Genomic DNA, 21,015 nt, shown 5'->3' on the forward strand with positions numbered 1-21,015 from the left:
CACCACCAGACTCTCCTTTGTTAGGATAGATCATAGACATATATGCACAGACTCTCCTTTAGTTAGGTAGATCATAGACATTATGCACAGACTCTCCTTTAGTTAGGATAGATCATAGACATATATGCACAGACTCTCCTTTAGTTAGGATAGATCATAGACATACACAGACGCCTCACTGAGCAGGTTGGTCCGTTGCTGCCATACGTTAACGTGTCCGCCATATTGGATGTGGCAGATCTGCCCGTAAACTAAAACCAGCAGGGCCAGTTTTAGCTATGGCAATCCGTGAGGGCTTTAAGTTAATGCCTCTTTAACCCATTCACACACACACTAATATATCTGGGAAACAAAGCTCTACTTTGCCACTACAAATGGCGGCCGGCACCGGAAGTAAACAAAACCGCGTTAATTGCGTTAATTTTTTTAACGCGTTTTTCTTTAAAATTAATCGACAAAATTAACGCGTTATTTTACAGCACAGTTATATATCTAAAGAAAATGACATTATCATAAAAGTGTATATCAGACGGCAGCACATCTTAGCCAGCTTACTTTCTATATTGTAATGAATATCTTTATTAAGACACAATGTAGGAACATGAGTAAAAACATTGATATATATATATTATATATATATATATATATATATATATTATATATATATATAGAATTGATTGAAGTTGAAGTTGTTGTTTTTTTTAATGTTTTTTTTTATTGAACATTTAATGTCTTTGTGGGGGAACCTGAGCACCAGGAGAAAACCCACGTAGACACTTGGAGAACTCCCACAACACAGAAACAAGATGGCGGTGTTTCTGTGCTTCGTGAATGGCAAAGTTCGCTTTGACACCTCTCTAGAGGAGCCTCTTTTTTTTTTTTTTTTTTTGGATTGACAATGTCTTTGTGGGGGAAACCTGAGCACCAGGAGAAAACCCACGTAGACACTTGGAGAACTTCACACAAATGATGAATGGATGGTGGAAAGAGGAGGGATGGAGGAAGGAACATTGGGAAGCTGGAAAGAGATGAAGGGGTGAGGAAAAGGAAGCTACTGTTGTGTGACCTGAGTCGAACAACAAGGAGCCTCCTCCCCCCCAGTTTGGCTGCCACACTTTTCTTTTGCGCATCCAGCTAAAAAAATCCCTTCTTCTTCTTCTTTTTTTCTCCTGTCTGTGTCCCTGGCGTGACAACTGTTCCCTCATTGCTCTTAATGTCTTCTTGACTCCTCTCAGAGTCCTGTTGTTCCTGGACCAGGGGGTTCTCTCTTCCTCCACCATTTAATGTTCCTCTCAGAGTCTTGTTGTTCCGGACCAGGGGTTTCTTCTCCTCCTCACCATTTAAGTGTCCTCTCAGAGTCTTGTTGTTCCTGGACCAGGGGGTTCTTCTCCTCCTCCACCAATTTAAGTGTCCTCTCAGAGTCTTGTTGTTCTGGATTAGGGAGTTCTTCTCCTCCTCCACCAGTTGAAGCTTCTTCTTCCAGTCCTGTTCTTTTTGGACCAACTGCTCTCTGAATTTCTCCTCCAGAGCGCTGTATTGTCCCTGCCAAGCTTTGTTGCTCTGGAGAAATTCAACTCTGCACCTCTGCAGCTCCTCAGCCACTTGTTGCCTCTGTGAGCTCCTGGGAGAGTCGATCAATCTCTTGCTTGTCCTTATTATTGATTTCCTGGTCTTTTTGGTCTTTTTCTGTCTTCTCATTTATCATTTTAAGGTGGAGCTCCTCCACTTTCTTCTTCTCCTCCACCAACTGTTCTTCGGTGGCTACACACCTCTTGTTGTTTGTGGCCAGCTCCTCTGTGAATTTCTCCTGCAGACCGTTGTATTTAGTCTGCCAAGTGTTGTCACTTTGGAGAAATTAGTGCTGGAGGCGTTAGAGAGTGTGACCTTTTTGCTTTGAGGACCTTTGTGTTTTGTGGCTGATTGCTGGTATGCTGACTTAGTGCTGACCTTTGTGGCTTTGTTAGGGATTGATGACCTTTGTGAGGAAGAAAATTCCGGAATGATACTGTATTTTCCGTTTAAGTGCGTTCTTTTGTGTGACCTTTGTGTGTTTTGGTTCCCTTTTGTGGCTTGTGAGGCGAGTTGGTGGCTTGGGTGAGACGTGCTAGTGTGACCCTTTTTGTTTGTGAGCTTGTGTCCCTTTTGTGTGAGCTTGTTTGCGCCTTTTGTTTTTTGTTGAGCTTGTGAGACTTTGTTTTCTTTTTTTGTTTTGGCGTGCCTTCTGAGAAATTAGAGTTGCTGACCCTTTGTGAAGCTTGTAGAGTGAGCTTTTGTGTGAGCTTGTGAGGGAGATGATAATGTGGCCTGTATTAGTTGTGACCTTTGTGAGCTTGTGAGAGAGATCTTCATGTTCTTCTGAAGATCCAGGATCTCTTTGTCCTTTTGACGGAGCTGTTGCTCCATCTGCTTCACACTTGCTGCAAGTCATTCTGCAGCACAGCACTCTCCTGGAGTTTTTGCTTCTCTGACTCCAGTCTTGCGGTCATTAGATCATTTTCCTGCTTTCTCAGGAGCTGGATTTTAACGATCTCCTCATCCTTGGATTGGAGCTGTTTCTGAAGAGAGGATACCTGTGCTTCGAATGATGAAATGGTTTACTAACTCTTCTTAACTCAGTTTTGACCTCAGTCTCCCTGAGCTTCAGAAGTCCCTCCAGTCTGTTGATCTGCCATTTATAATTGTGTAATGTTTTGCAAATCTTCTTTTTATTAGTCAGTAGTCTGACCTTTGGACGTGCCGTTGATCTACTGTAACCCTGCCGGCGCTCAGTCCTACATTGGCAAGAGTCAAGGTCCCTTTCAGACGTTGGACTATGGTAGATCTTGATGGTTTTGAGGGCAGTGTCAGCAAAGTGAACACGGCGTCCTTGGGCAGTCCTTGTATTTTGGCTTTTTTTTCCATGTCTGTAATAGACTGTTTGTTGCCTCTGATAGACTGTGGTTGTCTGTAATAGACTGTAGTTGTCTGTGATAGACTGTAGTTGTCTGTAAAAGACTGTAGTTGTCTGTGATAGACTGTAGTCGTCTGTGATAGACTGTAGTTGTCTGTGATAGACTGTAGTCTCTAATCCTGTGCAGCAGTGTGCAGTGAGAAACAAGTTCCTGTGTTGTTGTAGACACACAGCAGAGTTCTAGAATCCTGGATCTTTGATTTTATAAAGTGGGAGGAGGGAGCTAATTAACCTTTCGCCAGCCAAGCCACGCCCAAAACGGCCATGTTTCCAGTCACACTCTCTAGCAACCGTTACTATGTAAACAAGTTCCGTCAAGCTTCAGACTCCTAGCAAGATGGTGAAGCGCTGTGCCTATTTTTAAGTAAAATTAAACATTGTATTAACGTAATATTGTATTATAAATATTGTTTTCCTCATACTATTTAAATGTTTAATAGTTGTATGTACCAAACCTAGAAATACTACATAAACTTTACTCTGAAAGTGTAGCATTTTGAAACGCACGCATGGCGCATGCGCACAACACTACAGGACTGGCGCTGCTCCTCCGGACGTTACAGGATCACAGAGCAAGGTGTAGCACGTACAACAGTCATTTGCAGGGAGTTGTTACGTTCTGTTTTAAATTTGTGATAACATATAAGGTCCGCATGTTTTTGATAGTTTGACGCAAAGATATGTTACGTTCATAAGTTCATTTAAGTTAGCATAACGCTACATTAGTCCGGGCTGGCTGTAAGTGGAGGGCCGCACTAACGTACACACGCGTTTACTGACAGAGACAGAGGTCTCTGAGTCTCTGAGAGACCAGCTGCTTCATACAAACACTTTCTTTGACAAGACGATAGTTAGCACGGCTAGTAGCATGGCTTTCCGTGCTGTGCCCCCTTCGGTGGCTGCCGGGAGCAAATACAAGATCTTGATGTGCGGACGGCGAGAACGAGGAACGGGATTTTTGAAGACTGTATGAACTGATTTTAATCATTCAAAAATAAATTTAATGACACAAGTTAATCCAATGTCCAAGTTAAGAGGAAAGCAAACAACGGATCAGAGATATTCTTGTATTCATTCTTCCCTGATAATAAAGTCACTTTGAATATTCATGATTTATATTTGTTTCTCAATAACATTCTTTCTTTCTGTTGTGACGTTTATGCAGGAGGACAGCCCAGAGCGATGTCATAAACCACATCCTCAAAATACTCGTCGTCCAGGGTGCTGATGAGGATCGAAATGATGAGGTGCTGAAGTCGATGTTAGACACCTTAAGCTGTTCATTTTTAATTGATTCTGTTGATTCTATTTCATTTAATGTTTTAATTGCATTCTTAAAAGTGCACTAGTCTAGAGGACTGGTTTAAATGTTGAAACTGTTTCAGAGTGTAGGTTTGTAAGATTTTAATTGCATATTTGAGAAGTGACTATGTTACCAGATCTATGTTGGATGTGGTGTATAATGTGTAATACTGTGTATTTGCTCTTTACCAGTAATACCAACCTTTCAGTAGTATGGGGCAAATTTGGATATTTTTCTTAAAAAATATATACTTAGTCTTAGTTTAAATATAGTACCTTTTGCTGGAGATACGTCTTTAATTTACTGTTAGTACAGATTCTGATGCAGTACAATATAATGCACTAACTATTAATGCAGTACTTCTACATTTTGTTTTTTCTTATTTTTTTCATTTAAATAGAGGTATACATACAAGCTTAAGAGGCTGTTTCTATCCTGACCCCCTCAAAGAAGTTGTTTTGAGCCTGTTTGTGTGTTAAACATTCTTGAATATCTGAGTATTGTATTTCTGTAACGTATGCTGAAATTCTGTTTCAGAGGGTTGCAGGTTTTTCACTGCATATTTGAAAAGCACTATTCCAGATATGTACTGTATGTACAAAAGTATTTGGACACCTGCACAATCTAATGCTATTGACAGTGACAGTGTTGACAGTGTTCCTAATATTTTGTTACAATAGTGTATATTTGATGTAGTGTATACTGTGTAATACTGTCTGTTTGTTCTTTTTATGTCAGTCATATCAATGTTAAATTTATGGTTGCCCCATAAAAGTTTGGGCAAATCACAATAGTAGTGGCTTTACCTTAATGGTACTTGTTTGTTGAACTGTTTAAAATGAAAAATAAACACTTTAATTGCATTGTAATTTAGTTGTGTAATATGTGATAGATATATATTAAATGCATAGAGTATTGGTTACATTTATTGAGTAACATTTATCAAAAGAAAAAGAACTGGCAATGATTACCTAATTTTAGTGAGTAATTTAACGTAATGCAGACAAGTAAATTAAAATGCCAAGCACAAGAAAATAATTAAAGTCTACTAAATTACAGTAGTACAGCAAATACTACAGATATATAAAATTTACTTAAAACTTTGAGGAAAATTATGTTCCTGTCTATGAAAAACAAGTAGACTTTACTTTGTAACTTAAAGCTTAAAACTGTTATGTTTTATGGTAAGTAAATTTTACTTGAAACTGGCAAATGAGTGTTACTCGATATTGCAGCATTAAATTTTACTTAAATCATTTGCGTGTTAATACTTACGATATATTTTTTAAGTAAATCTTATGAGTCATTTTTTTCAGTGTACCATGACAAGGATATCATTGCCAGAACGTTACCCTCTAAGCTAAGCTCAGCGAGCCCTTTAGCTTTAGCCAACATTAGTTAACGTGTTAGTTTACGCTAGCTATATTAGCTGTTGTTGTGTTGGGTCTCAATGCTTGGAGCTCCCTAACCTTATTTTTCATCAGTTTTCAACAAAGTCAAACATAGCACCCCAACAAGCAACTTCAACTAATTTTGTTTTCATCTTTCATGTAGCTAATTGTTTTGGGAAAGGTTGGCTAGCCTTGTTGCACCTGTAGGTTTAGCTAGCTAACACACCCTCGTATTTTACCAATATACTTGTAATAGACAATAATATACCATAACATATGAAAGAACTTACCCAGCAGTGCAAGAGCATGACTGGTCCACAAGGCTGTCCTGGTTGCATGTGAGATAGAGGTCATGGGGTTTCTCTGATTTCACTTGAGACCCGAAAGCATTAGCCTCGATAGTGGTTATGTCGCCTTTGTTGCATATTTTAATATTTTGAATATATCCTTCCACTGCATATTGTAACCCCTTTTGCCTCGATCTGGAGGATATCGCAGAGGTATTGCTCCAAAAACTGTCACTGACACGCACTGGTATACCTCTTCCCGACTCTGACGTGCTTGATGGGCCTAGCAACAGTAACTGAGGGGAGCTGGGCTCGGCGAAAGGTCAATTGCCCTCCTGGTTCCTGAAATTCATTCATTTTTTTCTCACATGTTAAGTGACTGGCAGTTGAACCTGAAACTTCCTTGTTGAATCACCAGAACAAAAGATGTAATGTAATCCCTCAAGAGGCCACTTGAGACTGGCTACAGAACATTTCAACCTCCTTTATTATACTTATACTTGCCTCAGTTTTCCCAACCATCCCTTTGCTTTCACATTGAATCTCCTCCTTTCCCACCTCCGATACATCCATCCTCAACATCCTTGTAGTTCTTTTAATTTATTAAAGCTTTCAAATCACAATGGAGCATGATTGTGGCTAGAGAATCAATAATCAATGACAAGTAAACGTCTAAGAAGAGAGAAAGCAAGATAACCAAACATCGTCCTAAAGACACTGAAACATACTGTATTTGAGCTATAAAGAAAAATACAATGTGTACAGATTTGCCTAATAGGTCTCATGTGCAGTATATTGACTTCAGGAGGAGATACCCCTTTGATAGGAACAACACATTTCAGGCCTTGCTCAGCAATCTTTCTATGAAACTCATTCATCAAGCCTTTGGTGCTGCTGCAGACTGTTGGGACAATCATTAAGAAAGGAGTAAATATATGAAAAATATGCAAATGTGCTACTTTCTTTAGGCTTTCTCAGAAAAAAAAAAACAGGCCTCCTTAGAAGCTTGAGTTTGTTCAGAATATAGTATATCCTGTTAATAAACGTCATTATATTTTCTACCAGATAGATGTCAGCGTGTTTATAATCTTGTAAATTTTGCACCCTATATGGGACTTGCAAAAAAAAACTTCTTGGAGGCACGGTGTGGAAACTTTAGACTTGCAAAACTCTCCTCAGATGTATATCTGTTGTTTCAGCACGTAGGAGAAGTTTGCCTTCATGTCCTGTGTCAAACGAAAACTTAACGATGACTTATTATTTTAACCCAAACCATGATCTTTACGAAACCTAATCAAGTGTTTTGTTGCCAAGCCAACCAAACTGTGGCTGAAGTAAAAACAAGAAGTCAATAAATGTACACAGAGCTAGAGCCTGTTCATCACTGCATGCAGCTTTCATTTTGAAATATATTTTCTTTAATGACCCCTCTTACTCAAAACTTTTTTTAATTTCACACATTTCCCCATATAGTCATACTAAATATATTTTTTTCTTTTCTTCCTATAATTTCTAAAGACTGGACAATGTGCCTTTAAATTTAAAATTCCAACCTGCTTAGTTCACTTAGCTCTCTTACCTCCTTTAATGTCTTTGAGGTTTCTCTTTCACCTTACCTTCAAACGACGTGCTTTTGCTCTAAATTATACTTCAGTTATGAAAATTATTGATTTCATCTCTAATGTGTAGAGACACATTACTATTCTGTGTTAGCATGGGTATGTTTACTTTTATGTACATTTGAATCATTTTGCCTTATGGGCTATATTTTCTATATACACAGCATGAGTTAAGGACCTCTTTGAAAATGAGATGTTCATCTCAAGGCATTCCATAATTTTAAAGTGACCCTATTAAATGGTTTGTAAATGTTTAGTCAGATCAAATTAAATGTTAATGACAGTGGTGCTAGCACAGTCATTGTTTAACTCTAAAGTAATGCTATACTGTATATCAATATAAAACATGCTATCTCTGTTCTAGGGACAGGTTTGGTGACTCAGAGGGGGAGTCCCTCGCCACCTCCCCCCAGCAGGACTCTGGGGGGGCCAACTGGCCTCCTGACCGACCAGAGGACTCAGACAACCAGCGGAATGTCAGACGAACTGGCCAAACTTCCATCCAAATTCCTCCTGTGACCGTCACCTCCCCGCCAGGAGAGACCACACTCATACAACGTTAGTACCAACTGAGGCCTACAGCATGCACACATAATAGACTTCCATGGACTCCTTTACGTTAAAGGACTTAAAGTACAGGGCATAAACTGTAAAGTATTTGTGGGGGGGGGCTTTTGACCACACACAGAGGCCACTCATCATTCAAGTGTGACTGTCATGACTCCTTTTTGCATTGCTGTAATAAAATCAAATCCGTGTGTCTTCCCAGTGAATAGCATTGACTGTGAGACAATGCCCATGAATGAGAAGACCCTGGAGGATCTAGGTCAAAGTGGACCCAAACCCATCCTGCCTTACAGGTCCATGTTCATGTTTGGACAAACCAACCCGTGAGTCACCTTGCCACCCTCCCACATCAACTTCTTTCCATCTTAAAGCAGTAAAGTACCCCACCTCAAGAGACCAGCACCTCTCACTTCATGTGTCCATCGGCTCAGTGTACTCGTGAACCTTCACATAAATACGCTGTCAATGAACTCTACCGCTATATGTTTGACATGTGTTAGAGGAGGTCTAATGCCTGAGAGCCTGGCTTTGCTTTGATCCTTGCTTTAGACCTATTTGTGTGTTTTAATGAATACATAGTGAGGGTATAGTAGCTGCTGCCACAAGCCAATCTTTGTTATATTATTATCTGTGTCTACTGCTTATTTTTTGTCTCCCCCTCTGTCCTTCCTTCTCCCCTCAGGGTGAGACGGTTATGCCACTACATTGTGACTCTGCGTTATTTCGAGATGTCCATCCTGGTTGTCATTGCTATGAGCAGTATCGCTCTGGCAGCAGAGGACCCTGTCTGGACTAATGCCCCTCGAAACAATGTGAGGCAAACAGTGTCCATTTACACATGCATACAAATATAATGATATTCACTATATTCCTGTGTACAAAACTGTGTGTTTTAAAACAGTGTTTTATCCTAAATTATTTTAATTATGCACCATTAACTGCCATGGCTCCAGAGGATTTTTCATTTTATGACATCTGACTGAGTCTCTCTTCTGCAGGTGCTCAAATATCTGGACTACGCCTTCACTGGTGTTTTTACTTTTGAAATGGTGATTAAGGTAAGTGTATAGATAAACACAAATTAATCTCATTGTCTTTCACTGTATTTCTCTTCTTCAGAGTTCATCTGTGACGACCATGTGTGATTATAATTGACTCCATACATTTTCTACTCAGGTGATGAACATGGAGCCCGTTGTACTTAAGATATCAGACTGCATTGCTGTCCCTTTTTTTATAATCCACTGTATTTTCATATAAATCAATGTCTTTACCAACACAAAGGTAACGGCGGCGGTTATTACTGTACCAGAAAAAAAAAGAATCACAGTCAGCGACATTGACATCAAAAGTAGTTGATTTGAAATAATGATAATAAAAGTAAACTGTTATAAGTAAAATGAAATGAATCAAAGAGAGAGACATAACCATGGTGCCTTGGTGTCTTGGTGTCTTTGGTTTAGATGGTGGACCTGGGTCTGCTGCTTCATCCTGGAGCCTACTTCAGAGACCTATGGAACATTCTGGACTTCATAGTGGTCAGTGGGGCGCTGGTGGCTTTTGCATTTTCGTAAGTCCAATAACTCCTTGTAGTGGTTCATAATGTAGAATGTCTCCAGTTTGTATAGTTCATCCTGATCTGCACAGAATCTTGTGTGCCGAATGTTCAGTAGAAGAAAAAATGTTTTATTCTTATTTTTAAGGGTTATTTCTATTAAGTTTTACTGCTAACAAATTCATATTTTTATATTTGATATTGACAAGTGACACGTCATTTCATGCTGTGTCAAATTGATTTGTGGTTGTGATAATCTTGAACACTGTTTTTGTGATGCAGGCTGAAGGCTATCAGCTCTACAGCCCACATCTGCCTTTTTCTCTTTGTCTAAGTCAGCTAATTGCTTTCGGCATTAAATAGATGCTTAATACAAATCATAGACGTGAACATCAGCACAAACAAGCAGGAAATTTGCAGCGCATATCCTGGAAGAACAAGAAGTGTGTGTGTTGTGCACTGTGTTTATTGACATGATCCTCTTCCTGTTTCTGTGCTGGGATCGTTTTGAAGGAGCTTCATGGGGTAATGCCTCCTCTACCTCTCTCATCTTGCCTGTCTGTGACATTATCTGTGTGTATGTATGTGAGAGAGAAAACATACATGGCTAACACTGCAAAAACAAGTGATTTCTTCACATATTCAGTCTTACTTTTTTTCTTCACAGGCCTGTCATATAACTCAATTTCCTGAAAAATACTAATATGAATTAAATTCGGTCCTGAGAGAGCAATTGGACTTTTAAAGATATGAATATTTTGCACACACAGATTTACAGACATTACAAGCAAAGAGCAAATTAAACCTACAAATATATAATTATGTGCTCAAAGTTAAATTTACACTGTTTCCCATAAACCTTTTTGTTTTTAGACACATACCTTGTTTTATTCTTATTTATACACATCAGGTTAACAGTTGTTTAATTTTTACTGCGATATGTTTAAAAGAGATTGATCATTAAAGTTTTGAGAAGATACACTTTATCTATCAAGAATAAATCACATTGTCACAATCATTTCATGAGAAGAGGTCAAAATATTTTATTCCACCTTTATGGGTAACAGTGTATGTGCATGCAAAACAGCTTCCTATATTCAAAATGTCATTATTCAGAACTTAACAGAACATAAATATAATACCATATAATTAAGTAATGGCTAATTATAATTCAGTAATGTCCCTTCCCATTCCCTGAATCTAACAGTGTTATTTTTTGTCAAAAAACAGCACACATAGCAGCTGCACTGAATTCTGGTGTAAAGACTGTCACCTCATATTCACTGGATGTTGATTATTAGAACAAAATAATAATCAGTAAGACATTATATATATGGAGTGAAATTGCTTGTGAGGATGGGTGTTTTTTGCAGTGCGCACTGTTGTTCCATCTTGTCGTCCATATAAGACCTTCCTGTACGGAACCTCATGTGCTTGGCTGAAGGTCTTCCATCCGTGCTCTCCTCTGCGACAGAGGGGAACATCACCTACATGTTCATCACCCTTATCTTCCCTGAGCCTCTGATGGGAGGTGTTTTCATCAGCACTCTGCCTTGCCACTTGCTCTGCTTGGACTGGAATGATACTATCGATTTTACATTCTCTGTTATTAATTCATGTGAGGCTCGCAAATGTAGCAAGCAAGTGGCTGCTGCCGGAGGGCATGAGTACGTCTCAGGGAATATCCATCTTCTCTGTGATCTTAGCATGCACAGTAGATAGACTGTATGACATCTACACTAATGACTGCCCTTCGACCAGACTGTTACATCATTTACATTTACATGCAGTTTGTTCTACACTAACCTGTTAACCCGTATCTATCCGACTCATACATCATACTATTTATATGGTATGGGTGCACACCTGAGCCAAACGAGTCATTTTTCATGTACAATGCTCTACATGACAAGCAACCTGTTTAATATGGAGACCCAATGTTCAATATTAAATTCTTAAATAAACTAATAAGCTCTTATGATATGTAGCTCATTATATGGATTACAATACAAGAATATATTTCTGTTTCTTCTGCATGGATGATCAGTTTAGTGAGAGCGCTGATGTTTTACCTTGGACATTGGACAACTAAGTACAACCACTGACAGTAAGAAAGAACGGACAGCGTACACGTGAATCGTTCTGTAGTAGCCATTTGAGGAACAGCAGTTGTGACACTTGGCCATGGAGGTTGTTGCTTGAGTACAAATTTGAGTAGAAATTTTCAGCTTTATCTAAAATCAGTACCCACTGACAAAAAGAATTTTGACTGTTATCACTGTTAATTTCAGAAGAACTTTCTGAAAACGTCACAGTATGATTGTCCCCAATGGTCAATTTATTTCTATAATTCCATAAAAAACGTAGAACCAGTTTTTGCCTTTAACAAGTTTTGTTTTGGAAAAAAAAACAAAAAAACATTTAAAATTAAAATTGACAGAGTAATCCTTGTGAAAGAAATCACTTCATAATAATGAGCTGAGTTTTAGAAATGTATTGTACATTTTGAATTTAATGGTCATGATTCATTCACTTTATTATTGAACACTTTGGTACGCCTCACATCTCACACATCTGTGTCTTCAAACAAAATCAATTATTTGCAATGGCTCTTTGGCACCAGGTCACTCCCATATTGGAAGTTACAGATATAAAGTCCTGTTTGATAGACAACTGTCATTCACCCACTGTGCATGTCACCAGAGATCATTGTGTCTACAGTCCATTTGATTGACTGTCTGTGGTAAGAACAATGAACCACAGCATCCCCATCAAAGTCATCTCACCCACTAAACCACTCCTGTGTCGAGCTCAGTCTGCAGCTTTTTGATGTTGCAAACTGTAATACTGCCTTTTAATGTCCGCTTCAGATGCCAGTGACAACCTGGTTTTCAGTGCTGGGATGATATTTCTGTTTTTTTATTATGTTATATTGTATTGTTATTTAGAAAATCTCCCCAAAGGGCCTGTTTGGTTGGCATTTGCTCTTTCTATTTGATGTTTTGGTTGAGACTGAGTTGTAGCAGCGTGAAATTACAGAACAAGAGCTGAGCAAGTGCCCGTCATAATCACCAACAATCTTGATTTGTGTGTTACATCAGACATAGGCTACCTCCAAAAATAACAGGCACATTCAGTATCCAACAAACAGCAGCCTATATGATATACTTTAGCTGAATTAATTGTGGAGCCTATTCTTTACTGGGATTTACTCACCCAGTTGTCTGCTACCAACCAAAATCTAGATAATTATCTGTTTTCATGAGTAGAAACTATGGTGTTGTCATTTGATGCAAACATATGCTTTATTTTGTTTGTGTGTGTGAAGCATCCATAAATGTGCTGTACCTTGTTTTACCACTGTTTTCCCCCAAGTAGATCGCAACAAGGTGTGACCAGGTGGGGAACCTCCCTATGCCACCCTGACCCCTCCTACCCTATACCCATACCTTACCCTAACCCTTTCCCCCAAATCCAACCGTCTCTAACTGCAATTCTTCTTATGCTTACAACAATAATTATACAATTAAAGTCATAATCCAGTTTTAAAAAATGCCTTTTTTAACACAAGAGTAACCTTTGTCTGACAGCTTTCAAGTGAAACCTTCTTCTGCCTACCAAAACCACTGATGGTTTTAGCTGTTTCATTCCAAAATTCTACATTACCCTTTATAGTGAAAACCTTTTTTGTTAAATAAACAATAGCAATAATGACAAGTTATTTTAAGAGATGATTCATAATAAATGAAAGGCTTAGTTTTAATAGAAAGTCTTCATATTGCATTTTGGAATGAACCCTGTCATTTAGACTCTGGTGTCCTCCTGTGTTGGTCCATCTATCTTTCCTCACAGCAGCCACCATTGGCAAACTCTGTTTACACTGAACTTCCCTCTTCTCTACCTGAGTACCATAAAGTACTGCAGCGATAGCATGTAAAGCCTTCCAGCCCTTACAGTACACATACGTAGTGTTCATTTACACAGGGGGCAGGCAACAGGTACAAGGGTATTAGGGGATGAATGTCTGAAGATTAGTGGCTCAAAACAGGTTATAAAAGCAAACTGTTATGCACGTATGTCTTTTAACACCTAGTGAATACATTACTGAGTATGTAATGAGGAGTCAGAGCACATGTCGTACAACTAGCCTTCAGTATTCACTGTGCTGTTGTCACTTGTTGGGGAAACCTACTTCAGCCATGTGTGTGATCACTGCTGTTTAGACACCATGAATAAGAATACTTGTGGCAAATATCAGTAGCAAATGAGGACATACAAATATAAATTGTAGAATGCTTAAAAGTTTAAACATATTCCACTACAAGGCCACAAAGTTCAATTGAAATAAATAAATTGGTGTCATAGATGTTGATTTTGTGTTTAGAGTAGAAATAAAGCACATGTTTATCTTAATACAGTAGTCACATGTACACTGAGAGAGTCACTGTAATGATTCCTCCTCTCCATACTGGCTGTGAAGTGTTCCCTTCTTGCATAACTCCGCTGTAGGAGACGGGGATTCGTTCTACAGTTCAGCTCACACTTCTTGGAGGCCATGTTACACAATTTAAGTGGGTGTCATCCAAAGTTAGTTTTTAAGAAATACAAATCTTAGTTTATTTGCTGAGGATGGTTAAACTTAAACCAGTGTACATATAGCATATATAAGTATTGTATAAAGACAGACTTTAAAAACCTGCACCCATCCTTTAAATTATTTAGTAATGCAGCTTGCTGAGTAAAGTAATCCTTACTTGTCTGGATAAAAAGAGAGACACACTCTGGAGTGTAATGAAGGTAAAAATAGAGCAGTGTTGAGACAGTTGGAAGATGGATCTTGTTTTCAGGGTCCTGCTCGCTGTTCTCATTGCAGGAAAGTGATGAACAGTTATGGCCTTAGTAACATCTGAGCCAGATGTTCTCATTATTATTTGAACCTTCACATTCCCCTCAACAACTGACAGACTTTGTCACATTTTAGTCCTTGAAAGGAACCAATCTCACTTTCTCTCCTGCCTCCTTACTATATATATATATATCTGGGTGTTGATGGGTATTCTTTGAAAGCTATCAGATTATCATATGTGGTCATTCTCTTAGCCCTCATTGTAACTGTGTGAGTGTCAGGGCTACAAACCCTACAAGCCCTGTGTCACTGTAAACGCATGCTAGACTAATGTGCATCAGAGCATGGAAGTTGTTGCATGTGTTTGTGATTAGAGTAAAGGGACCTCATTAGGTCACATGGAAAACAAAAGCTACGCCATCATATCACATGGATGTCATGCTGTTTGTCATCCCACAGTGGATCTCAAAGTGGAGTCCAGGGTTCTTTGGGGGCTTCTAGAGAGCCCCCTGTTACTCACAGAAATGTTCACTATGATCCATTTCAGAAAATATCCTAGTAGGACACATTAAAGAGTAGTCACTGGAGTCATAGGTTTCACTTTTACCATTACCAAGTCTGCATTGGTCAGTGCCTCCAGGCTTAAGCAGTGTAATACTTCCATAATTGGAGCACATCCTGTCACACTCAGTGGACATCCCAACAATGTTCAGAACTTTCATCATCTCACCAGGCAGCATGCTGCTGAAGAGACCTCTGCCGGTGATATGGGTAAAGCTTCTCCAGAGTCTTTGCACTCTGCTTCCTAGGACGTGTTGGTCAGGTTCCCTCCAAGATCTAGAGCGTGCTAGAGGGGTTATATATATATCTCATCTGGCTTGGGAATGCCAAAGGATCCCCCAGGAAGAGCCAGAAGTTGTTTTTAGGGAGAGGGATGTCTGAACTTCCTTGTTAAGCATGCTGTCAACACAACAGGATAAGCAGCAAATAGACGGATGGATGGGTGGACAATGACCTCTGGGTGAAAATGATGCCAAGTAAGGGACTGATTCTCAGTCTCTTAACTATTAAAACCCAAAATCAGTTAGTAGGTTAGAAGGATTTGGAGTTCAATATAGAGGTCTGCAACGTTAAACAGACCAGCATGTATATACACAAGCACTGATTACAAAATAAGACAAAGACGTCTAACAAGTGTGTGTGTGTGTGTGTGTGTGTGTGTGTGTGTGTGTGTGTGTGTGTGTGTGTATGTATGCATGTCTAAGGTGCAGCAGAAGAAATGTGTGTATATTTTTGATGTACACACCGTATGCTCATTGTGCACGAGCATGACAGATGTGTGACATACATTGAAATTTTCTGTATGTACAGTAGTTGTGTATAAAGCCGATTTAAGGTGTATGTGTGTGATCTGTGCAGGGTAATGAGGCAAAGGTAAAAACAATTGGTTTTATGCCCCGGTACGTAACCAGGGAGAGGAGAGAGGTTTCTTTGGTGTGCTGCTTGATGAGCCAGGCTGGGAAGAGTTCTGTTTGCTGTGTCATGTTGTCATGCACGCTGGAGAAAACCAGGTTGATTCATGCATACACTTTGTGTGTGCTGCAGATGCTAACTTTCACGGTTAGCAGTGTGCTAAGATTTTGAGGACAGACAGGTGCTTGTGTTGCACCTGGAAGTCTGTTCCAAGCAGCACAGAGGTTCAGAGAGCTATCAGGTTCATGCATGAGAGAAAAGAGAAGAGATTCAACAAATAGATGACTCAAATGGTTAACATCTCTGTGGTTGTGAGGAAAAAACTGACATGGAGGTATCTGAATATCCCAATTTGTTGCTACGGTGGACTATAAATAACCTGATAACAGGCACAGTGCATAGAGCAGCTGCTCATCTTGTCTTGTCCTATCAGTCAATATATACACAGGAGATTATTGTTTTTTTATCTGAAGCCTAAATTATTCGGTGCTTTCTGGCACTTAAAGAGTCCTGACTATGATTTTCAGTACTGTAGCCTTTCATTTGTCTTTTCAGGCATTGTGCTCTATATTCCAACTCACAAGAGAAACTCCTCTTGTGGTATTCCTGTACTCTGTAGTGTTTACACTTGATTCTGTTCCCCATTTACTTTTAGATTAGCAAATTTGATTGTACAATGCAATTATTTCATTTCACCATGATGTCCTGTCGGTATCACTTCTGCTCTTCAGGCAGTCCTGGACACCCTGAAGAGGGTTGCATCTGTCAATTTCCAAAACTGCCTCACAAGCACGCCCACTCTATACAGTGATTGACCAGTGTGTGGGATGAAAAAAGTAGATAGGGTTTGAATTTCTCTCTCAAACCGTCCATCAGTGTAGACATGCAAAACCAACAATGCTTTTGCCTTTAGACATCATCAGCATTGACAACACGTTGTGCAAAGTGGTTTGTTTCAAACTGAAGGCTGCTTTTGATCACAGCGTTTATGGCTGTGCCTCTTTGCATTCTGCCCTCCTCTGTGGTGACAACGAATGTGATATTTACAAGTTATCAAACTAGACAATGGAAGACAAAAAAATGCTGTCACGTTCATTTGTCAGGACAGTGTGAGGTAACACGTCACTTCTTGTTTGGATTTTACAGAAGCCAATAGCATTAAGTGTGGGTTACACCCACCACCACTGTGCATTGCAGGATGTACTAAAATCTAGTGTCTGCATCTGCCTTCCAGTGACCACACAGTGGCTACTTTGGCCGGGAATACAGAGGCCCATCTTGGTGGTTTTCTTGCCCGGTTTGGCTCCTGGCTCCTGACCTGCCTGTATTCTGATTTGTGCTTGGACATATGTGACATCCTCTTTGTCAAATAGGCTCTTGGTATTGATATCTTTTAGTTTTACTCAGTCTCTAGGACAGATACTCAAAATTTCAAGTGATAAATGCCCTTGTGAAAAGAAAAGCAGTCAGACACATGCAGTAGGAGAAGCAGCTATTTGTACTTGTACACTGGTAAGTTTGTAGCAGACTCTCTGCTCATCATGTGTTCCTGTGTTGAAGACACAAAGTCACAAGTCATGTGTGCAAATAAGAACACTGGAACAAAGAGAAGAAAAGAAATACAAAGTCTTTTAGGTGGAAAATTAGATCTTAATCACTGAAATGTCCACCCATGACATCTTGTTGATTAAGATCCCTGATGCACATTTTAAAGTGTGACCATACTTGCATGGAAAACAATGTGTTGAAATGCAGTCTTCTTTTTACTCAAGGACAAAGGAGGCCTTTCTGTGAATTAACTCATTGATTGCATGCGTTCGAATCGAGATTTCAGAATGACTTGTTCATGTAAACCAGGATTACATGATACACACAGCTGAATGGTTAGGAGATGCATGTCCCTGTGTAAAGTTGTCTGTATTGTGGAGTGTGTACTGCTCAGGAAAAACAACATGACAACAAGTCTAACATGCCCCGATTAGTATCATTGAAATATGTTTCCTCTGCCCCTATACAGTCATACACATAAATACATTACAATACATTTCTACTTTACGCCTTACGGATGTTTAAAAGTGTTGCTTTCGGCAGGTATCTGCAGGGACGACAGATAATATTCTGCTGAGCATACCTTGTTTTGGTTTCAATTTAAGTGATAGATAAATAACAAAAAATTCTGATGTTTTGGGTGTAATTCATGGCTAAAATGTCACCACATGATAATTCCAAAGTGGCTTTGGCTATTCTAAAAAGTAAAAAGAATTGTGAGTGAGATGAGAAGATTGATAACAGTCTGACATCTACAGTATATGTGAAGCTGGAGGCAGGACGTAGTAAACCTAGCTTAGCATGACTGGACATTTAAGTTTATGAATCACTAGAATCTCCAGGATGACAGGACATGTTTATCCAAGCTCTTCTCCTGTGTGCTCTCTCAGTAGTGGAATGAGTTACTGAACTTAATTCGGTCAGTCAGCTGTCAGTCGGCTGTCTTCAAAGGCACTTACTTCATGCACCTGCAGCCTTTTAGTAGTTGTTGTCAGGTAGAACATGAACTGAATGTTGTGCTACTTTGCCTTGGATAAAAAACTATGTATATACTACTAATTTACAACCATGTTTTCGAGGAAACCTTAACCTATCTGTCAAGTGACAAAATGCTCATTGTGATATCCGGTTTTGTAATACAGCATCCACTAAAGCATTATTAAGCCTTTTAGTTGCATTGGCAACCATTTGGACAAGTTTAGCAAAGACATAACCTTAACCCTATCCCTCATGTCCTGGTTTAATAGCCAGTAGCTCATTTAAGTGAAACCTTTTTTAAACCTTTTTCTAACCTTAACCAAAATGCCTCTGCTGCCTCAGCCTAACCACAGATGGAACCAAGTCTCAAAGTGTCAAAGTCCTGATTTTTGAACACCTACCATCCATCCCGACTATGTCCCTCCAGTGTGGAACATAAACATAGCACCTTTGAAGCATATTTTGATGTGATTGATTAATCTTCTTATCTCACTGTTTAAAACGAAGCAAACACGTGTATTTCCACAAAGGTTGAACCGTTCCTATACATGTATAAAATACCTCTCCACCATGGTCTCCATGTACGAGTCTGCAGTATGTCTCAGTACATTAGAAATGTTGAAATGTGAAATGGTTAACATCATTAGTAAGCAGTTCTATGTAGTTACCAATATGAGTGACAGGATAAATGGAAGCTAGTCAGCAGGTTGTTGAAGTTCACCTCCTCACCTGCTTCACCTGCTCCATCTCCACTAATGCTGTTCAGGGACACTGGTTACTTCCACCATAGAAATAAACATCACTTTAAAGTCTGAAAACTAATTTCTCCTATGTGCGCCATATATTAGTAGTTTTAGTAATTCAGAAATAGATCTGTAGAGATAGACAGGTTTGTGTAGATCATTCTGTATGTGATCTAACTGCATTTGCTTTCCACAGGGGGACCAAAGGCAAAGACATCAGCACTATCAAGTCTCTGAGGGTTCTCCGTGTGCTCAGGCCTCTCAAGACCATCAAACGTCTACCAAAACTAAAGGTTCAGCTCCAGCTATTATTTTGATTTATTTAGACAGGTTAACAGGAATCCACTGACATTCAAGCAGGACGTCTTATTGCCACAGCAGCACTATTTTTTTTTTGCTCTATGATTGTGTGTATGATTGCACATCAGTTCTCACCCAGCCACAAGCCCACTAGTTTCTAATTCTTTAAAAACATAAATTTAACAAAGATAATAAACAATTTGGGATGGAAGTCAAAATCGTGTCCCCCACTGCAACAGTGTGGCTCATTGATGAGTTTCAAAAGTTTGTGGATAACAATGGAGTTCTGTGACACAGAGGAAGAATATATATCAGGCTAGTGTTAAGCTACTTCTCTGTTAAGAGCATTTATTCTTTGTGTTTTCTTCCTCTCAGCTCCATCTTACTTTTTTCTGTCCATCCTGCATTTGAATTGCTGTAAAGTGATCTTATATAAAGACATTAAATAAATATTAGCCACATGCCTTTTAATTAAATTCTGCCTGGACACACCAGCAGGCAAAGTACTAGTGCTTCATACTTCATACTTCACTCTGAATATTATACAATAGGATTCTGACTCTGATGGACATGCCAATTTAGAGCTAGCTCTGGTTAAGAAAGCGTCATCCCGATGAGCATGAGTGATAGGGTTTAGGTTTTTCATATATATTCAGAAATAACTTTCCACTTAATGCTCAAATCAAATGTGTGTGTTTCTGTGTGTCATCAGGCGGTGTTCGACTGTGTGGTCAACTCTTTGAAGAACGTGCTGAACATCCTCATCGTTTACATCCTCTTCATGTTCATCTTTGCTGTCATCGCAGTTCAGCTCTTTAAGGGAAAATTCTTCTACTGCACAGACGAGTCCAAGGGCCTGGAGAAGGACTGCAAGTTAGTCTGAATCTCCCCCTTCTTCATTTCTTCTTTCACAATCCTCTTAATTGTCATATGTCACCAGCATTCAGTTCAGTGTGTTTAAAACTCTATAGAGTTTTAAGACTCTGTACCCAGTGGTGTATGTAAGGTATATGCTGGTATATGTAGTGTGTGTGTATATACACACACACATTTGTATCACCCTTAAAAAGAGAAGAGGTTAATATTATTATACTGCAATTCATCTGTGGCTGTGATCTCACTATGAGCTAAATATACAACAGCACTGTAACACAGGAGATTTATCCTTGGCTGGACGAAGACCTTTGAAGAGGTGGGGGTATAAATTGAGGGTATACCCACTTCTCCTGGCACCACCTCATTACTGCCTGTACCTGCCTAACCCCACTCAGCTTTATTTATGCCTTCATGACTTCCAGAGGACAGTTCCTAGACTACGACAAAGACGAGGTGGCCGCCATGCCCAGAGAGTGGAAGAAATATGAGTTCCACTACGACAACGTGCTGTGGGCCTTCCTGACCCTCTTCACTGTCTCCACAGGGGAAGGCTGGCCGACGTAAGTGAAGCTAACTTGT

The 21,015-nt window shown here is 39.4% G+C and overlaps 1 protein-coding gene across 3 annotated transcripts in view; it reads left to right on the forward strand.

Annotated features, from left to right (window-relative positions):
• The window catches only part of cacna1ba (calcium channel, voltage-dependent, N type, alpha 1B subunit, a), a 121,183-nt gene that overhangs the window by 70,401 nt on the left and 29,767 nt on the right, over positions 1-21,015 (forward strand). For 2 of the 3 annotated variants that reach the window (XM_027278178.1, XM_027278179.1), the window contains 8 exons: positions 7,915-8,108; positions 8,320-8,440; positions 8,800-8,929; positions 9,116-9,175; positions 9,581-9,687; positions 19,457-19,553; positions 20,273-20,433; positions 20,859-20,996. In XM_027278178.1, the coding sequence (XP_027133979.1) occupies positions 7,915-8,108; positions 8,320-8,440; positions 8,800-8,929; positions 9,116-9,175; positions 9,581-9,687; positions 19,457-19,553; positions 20,273-20,433; positions 20,859-20,996 (1,008 nt within the window). Of the gene's footprint in view, positions 1-7,914; positions 8,109-8,319; positions 8,441-8,799; positions 8,930-9,115; positions 9,176-9,580; positions 9,688-10,185; positions 10,198-13,047; positions 13,072-19,456; positions 19,554-20,272; positions 20,434-20,858; positions 20,997-21,015 lie in introns of all 3 variants that reach the window. The other variant, XM_027278177.1, reaches the window with a different exon arrangement.

The sequence above is a fragment of the Larimichthys crocea genome, chromosome III (assembly GCF_000972845.2).
Source record: "Larimichthys crocea isolate SSNF chromosome III, L_crocea_2.0, whole genome shotgun sequence".
Classification (NCBI taxonomy): Eukaryota; Metazoa; Chordata; class Actinopteri; family Sciaenidae; genus Larimichthys; species Larimichthys crocea.